At 50.9% G+C, this 6,364-nt stretch overlaps 1 protein-coding gene across 1 annotated transcript in view; it reads left to right on the plus strand.

Annotated features, from left to right (window-relative positions):
- Positions 1–6,364, plus strand: part of IL22RA1 (interleukin 22 receptor subunit alpha 1) — a 15,732-nt gene that overhangs the window by 4,585 nt on the left and 4,783 nt on the right. Inside the window, exons 4-5 of the mRNA XM_006777544.2 lie at positions 1,707–1,882; positions 3,105–3,243. Of these exons, the coding sequence (XP_006777607.1) occupies positions 1,707–1,882; positions 3,105–3,243 (315 nt within the window). The remainder of the gene's footprint in view (positions 1–1,706; positions 1,883–3,104; positions 3,244–6,364) is intronic.

Genomic DNA, 6,364 nt, shown 5'->3' on the forward strand with positions numbered 1-6,364 from the left:
TTTACAGAGAGGAAGGGAGAGGGAGAGGGATAGAGAGAGAAACATTGATCAGCTGCCCCCTGCACACTCCCCACTGGGGATGTGCCCCCAACCAAGGTACATGCCCTTGACCGGAATCGAACCTGGGACCTTTGAGTCCGCAGGCCGACGCTGTATCCGCTGAGCCAAACCGGTCAGGGCCACCTGGTATTCTTTATCAAAATTAGCTGTTCATCGTCTCCATAGCTTATATCCCAGCCTTCAATCCCTTTTTGCTTACCTGTGTATCGCTGGCCTCCACCGCTGACACGTGAGCACCGTGAGGGCGTGTGTGGGTGTGGAATTCACCGTATTCCCAGACTTTAGCATGGTGCCTGGCACATAGGAGATGCTCCATTTGTAACTGATGAAAGAAGGAAGGAAGGAAGGAAGGAAGGAAGGAAGGAAGGAAGATGCATTGCCAAATCCCCCACACTAGTTAAGTAGGTGATAATGTTCACTAACTCCACAACCACATGTGTGTTTTTTTAAGAAAATAAAAAATTAAACAAGCTATTTTATTCTTTTCTTGTCTTGTTCAATTATAGAAATACACAAAGAAACATAACAGTAGCCCCAAATAATCTGAACATTTAAACACAATTCTATCTACTCCTTTGTAATCTGGCTGTTTATTTTTCATATAGTGGTATTCTGGGCATTTATTTGCTCATGCCCATTAAATATTTTTTCATAGCATGATATTTCACTGCTAAAAACAGTCCGTTCTAGGCCTGGTGTTGCTCAGTGGTTGAGGGTCAATCTATGAACCAGGAAGTCACAGTTTGATTCCCAGTTAGGACACATGCCCGGGTTGTGGGTTTGATCCCCAGTGGGAAGCGCGCAGGAGGCAGCCAATCAATGGTTCTCTGTCATCATTGATGTTTCTATCTCTGTCTTTCTCTTCCTTCCTCTCTGAAATCAATAAAAAATACACTTTTTAAAAAGGATCCATTCTATACAGGTACCCTAAATTCCTTCCCTAATTCACTTTTGAAGACGTTTAGCTCAATTTTTCAGTTTTATAAACACTGAAGTGAATTTTCTTTTAGCTCAGTGTTTTTCATCTTGGAGATCAATGGACCCTCGAGGGCTTTCATAAATTAGCTTTAGGGGAAGTGGGGCTCATGAATCCCTGAAATTGAGGGCAAGATTTTTGCATATGTACATTTTAGAGGAGAGAAGGACCATCGCATTCATTCAATTGCCAAAGGGGTCTGTAAACCAGTTAAGGTCATTTGGCTGTTTAGAAAGTCTGTCTGAAGAAAGACTAAACTCTTAGGCCTGGCCACTGAGGCTGAATCAATAATAATGGGCACCCCAAACATGTCGTTGAACCATCATCAGTCCCTAAAGCTGTCTGCCAGGAGGCTAGGGGGAAGGGCGCTCCAGGCAGACTCAAGGTGGGGTGAAGGGCCCAGGATGTAGGGGGGCTGAGCCAAAGGCATGATCAACCACCTAGGGGCCAGTGTCCCTCTCCCTTAGATCTTCCTACTCACTCTTGGTCACCCCTTTGCCATCCTTAAACTCAAACATTGGTTGCTTGCAGAACTTCTCTTTTCTCGCCTGTTTGGGCGTCAACCTATGAGGTCACGCAGAGCTGGGGCTGGCGTGGTCCAGGGCAGCCTCACGCACTACTGGCTGGTTCTGGTCTCTTTCTTTTCTTTCCTCTCTCTCCCTTTTCCCAGCTACCATCAAGCCACCTGATGTGACCTGTATCCCCGCGGTGAGATCCATCCAGATGATAGTCCATCCCACCTCCACGCCCGTCCAGGCCGAGGATGGCCACCGGCTGACCCTGGAGGACATCTTCCATGACCTGTTCTACCGCTTAGACCTCCACATCAACCAAACCTACCAAATGGTAAATAAACGGCAACTACATATGCCACCCTGGTCCTTCCCTGCCTGGGACACCCACCTCCCTCTCAGTTAGATCTGCATTGCTTTAAGTAGGAAGGAGATGTGTTACGTAAATTAGCATTTCCCAACACATGTCCCCAGCCTCTCCCAAGTGGAGTCACGTACACAAGAGCACGCTAAAGTCTCTGACAAGTCCTGCACACCCAAGACCCCAGTTCCAATTTGTGTTTGACTCAACTTCTCCCAAATGTATTTGACCTTTTATATTGTACAATATTGGTTTTCTTAATTTTTTGCCTAATGTCTTCTAACATTCTGGAGAACAGCCTCTATTAAATCCTCAGGTGTCCACTTCAGGAAATTTCTTCTGGCTGGTTCTCCACTATTTGTGGGAACTGGATACAGGCAGTGTCTTAAGATCTGTAATAATGAGAGATGGAAGGCAAGGGCATGAATTGTCAAACAATATACAAGTGATTTCCTTTTGTATTCAGAAAATATGTGGTATTTCCCCCCAGTATGTGCCACTAACTCATAATTCCATTGACTATTTCTGCACTCAAGGTAGTGGTGGTGATGGTGATGGTCATGATAGTGGTGCTGGTGGTGCTGGTGGTGGTGGTTGTTACAGTAGTGATGATGGTGGTAGTGGTAGCAGTGATGGTGATGATGGTGGTGGTGGTGGTGATAATAGTGGTGGTAGCAGTGATGGTGGTGGTGGTTATAGTAGTGATGATGGTGGTAGTGGTAGCAGTGATGGTGATGATGCTGGTGGTGGTGGTGGTCATGGTAGTGGTGGTAGCAGTGATGGTGGTGGTGGTGGTGGTGGTGGATGTTATAGTGGTGATGGTGGTGCTGATGGTGGTGGTTGTTACAGTAGTGATGATGGTGGTAGTGGTAGCAGTGATGGTGATGATGGTGCTGGTAGTGGTGATGGTAGTGGTGGTAACAGCAGCTAGTATGTACTGAGTGCTTACTATGTACTAGGCACTCTTCTAAGTAAGAGTACGTGGGGCTTGGTGACTGACTAGATTTGGGGATAGAGGCAGGGGGATGGGGACGGAGCCCTGCAGACTGACCCCCCATTTCTGGTTTGGGAGCTGGTGGTGCCCTTGCACTGAGTGCAGTCATCCAGGCAGAGGTGTGAGAGGTGTAGGCGACCTGGGCTCTGCGGGGAGGTCGGGGTATAAGAGGAGTCACTCTGGGTTCTCTGCCAATTTCAGCACCTTGGAGGCAAGCAGAGAGAATACGAGTTCATTGGCCTGACCCCTGACACGGAGTTCCTTGGGACCATCACAATTTTTGTTCCAACCTACTCCAAAGAGAGTGCCCCCTATACGTGCCGCGTGAGGACACTGCCAGGTAAGTGTGGCTGAAGCGGAGGGAGGTGGGACGCCTGAGTTCCAGGCTTGGCTGTGCGCTTTCCTCCCTGTAGCCAAAGCGAGGCTGGGCAGTGCTCTCAGAAACTGCGAAGGGTGATTATTAAAGTCAATCTTTGCTTATCCACAAACACAGTAGCTGATGGGTAATCACAGCACATGTTTAATCTCCACCCTCCAGCCTGGGTCCGGATTTCCTCTCTCTGGCCTGCTTAGGGTGCACCCCGGCAAAGCAACTGCACCTTAATATTAACCCAGGTGACAGACACTGGGAGATTATCTGCAGAGGGGAGCAGAGGAGATAAAAAGATCCCTCAATATCTCCCAGGGTCGATTAATCACAAGAGCAATGAGAGCGAGCGTCTGTGCGGTGCTAACAGGGACCAGGCACGACTGAGCGCACCCCTGTCAGCACCCTCATTTGACAGATGAGGAGGCAGGGTCCGAGTGGTTCGGCCACTTGCCCGAGATCACACAGGTGGTGAGGGATAGAACCGGGCCTCATGCTGGAGGCCACGCCCTGCCCGTTGTGCTGCTGCAGAAATAGCTTTGAGTCACTGGCTCCGTGGGCTGGTCCCGCGCTCCCTTCCTCTGGCACCTTGGAACTCCACTCTCTTCATGAGCGGGGTGACGTTTTTTATTGGTGTTGACTTTCACAGACAGATGGGAATGTAACGCTCAGAGCAGCGAGTTTGGAGGGTGGAAGGGACAGCAGTGGGTTGGATTTGGAGAGCCGGACTCCACCTTAGTCCTCTGGTTTACATGAGTGATGTCAGCCGGTGAGTTCTGTCCTAATGAGCAGAGGAGAGGCGGCTGCAGGCGGGCCCTCGGGTATAACTGCAGCCGGGATCGGTGTTAGTCCTCCGTTTTGTTCCGAAACTCAACTCATCATTTACCCCAAGAGCCCACGGGAGACGGCTTTCTCCCCCGCAGTGCACTCGTGTCGGGGGAAGCCTGCCCGGTGGGACAGCTAGCTCTGGCCACGTGCCCCAGATAGGCCCGCCCTGGGGACAGGGCCACTCAGGAGACCAGAATAGAATTTGGCAAGAGGGAAACTAGAGAAAGGAAACCAGTGTTACAGGCACTAAGCTGGGAGCGTATAGATGGCCGGTGACCCTCTCCCCCGGCCCAACCTAGACAAATCTCACCTATTCCTGGCCCGGCCCGCCCCCACCCTGCTTTTTGACAACCTGCGGACCACCCCTCCCGCATCCTTCCATTGGCTTGTTCTTTCTTAATCCAGCTCAGTGGTTCTCAACCTTCCTAAGGCCGAGACCCTTTCATACAGCTCCTCATGTTGTGGTGACCCCCAATTTCATCGTTACAAACTGAACATAATTAAAGCATAGTGATTCATCACAAAAACAATACGTCATTATATATGTGTTTTCCGATGGTCTTAGGCGATCCCTGTGAAAGGGTCGTTTGACCCCCAAAGGGATCACGACCCACAGGTTGAGAACCGCTGATTCTAGCTCATGATGTGATGCTGCTTTTATATAAATCACACTTCTTGTTGGCTATTTCCTGCTGGCATACAGAAGGCACTTTATTCTCAAAAATAAAGTATGTTAATAACAATTCCTACCATTTATGAAATGCCTACTCTATTGCCAAGCACTGTGTTAAATGCTTTACGTACATGATCCCATTTGGTTTATATAACAATCCTGCAAGATGGGTAGCCTCATCCCCATTTCACAGAGGAGGGGCTCTGGCTCAGAGAGGTTAAGCAACTTGAAGGTGACCACACAGCTGGTCAGCAAGCTTCATTCGGTTCATCTGATCCTGAAGCCTGAGCTCTAACCACCCCTTTGCTATTTTGTTTACAGCTCATCGCCCCCACTGCCCTCTTACTCCCCTTCCTGCCGTTTCAGAGTGATAAGCCCTGCCCTTGACCCTGTCTCCTGGAGCCTGTCTTATCCCCAGAGCCTAGAATCTCCACTGCATCTACCTCTCAGGATATCTGGGATGGTCACAGAGCAACATCCTAGTATCTTGATGCTGGAAAGGACTCTAGGGGTCACCTCACTCCATGTCTAACTTTTACAGATGAGTAAACTGAGGCATCCTGATGTTGGGTCTATGAGGATGAGCTTTGGAGTTACGCATGTCCATTCTGACTTTCCCACTGAATTGCTGGGTGACCTTGGTCAGGTCGCTTACCCTCTCTGAGATTCAGCTTCATTCGACGTAAGCAGGGCGTGTCCCTGGCTCTCTGTGTCTGATGGGGTGACATAAGTAGAGCACCCACACAGGGCAAGGCACATCTTAAGAATTCAGTAATCACTGCTGCTGTCAGTCATACGTGGTAGAGCAGAGCGGGTTGTGCAACAGAGAGGAGGATCAGGGGCCGAGCCAGACATCTAACCCCCCACTCGCGAGCGCTGCTTCTATTATTTCTTCCTGTCTCCTCGTGGGTGAAATGGCGCATGGAAAGTTCCGTGTCCCTGTCCTGTCCTGGCACAAGGACAGTGGTTTTCCATGAGGTCTGTCACGTACAGACAGTCGGGTCGTACCTTCTCCCTGGAGCATGCTGGGAGTGTCGTGTGGCAGGGGCAGGGTATGGCCGGAGCTCAGGGCCGGGGGAGGAGCGAGGGGCGAGATGTCGAGGCTCCGGTCCACAGCGTTCACGGTGATTGCCAAGGTCGTGGGCAGCTGGTGCACAGCAACTCCAGCTGAAGCCACCGGGCGGGGAACAGGAGGGTGCTTTGGAGAGTCAAGACCCCTGGATAATACCAATCCCCAGTTTTAAACAAAAAGCTCCAATGGCTTCTTCCTCCCCAGCCCCTCACCAGTCCCCCCTGGGTTGGTGACAGGAAGTGTGACATGCCTGGCTGTGCCCATCCCAGAGCCGGGACCACCGGGAGAGGGAGCACACCAAAGCCCTCAGGCATCTGTTTCCTTCCCTTTTAGAAAGGGCAGTGCCTCCCGCTGCCTCCTGAGCAAAGTGGTCCCCGATACCCAGGCCTTTGCTTGGAAGGGAGCGCAGAGGACAGCCCCTCCTCTTGTCACTCCCCGACCCCCACACCCCTGCCAGGGAGGCAGGCTGTCCTCAGAGCAGGGAGAGAGGGGGCGCTTCAGAGGGCGCCCCCCCCCCCCCC

The sequence above is a fragment of the Myotis davidii genome, unplaced genomic scaffold (assembly GCF_000327345.1).
Source record: "Myotis davidii unplaced genomic scaffold, ASM32734v1 scaffold149, whole genome shotgun sequence".
In the NCBI taxonomy this organism is placed as follows: domain Eukaryota; kingdom Metazoa; phylum Chordata; class Mammalia; order Chiroptera; family Vespertilionidae; genus Myotis; species Myotis davidii.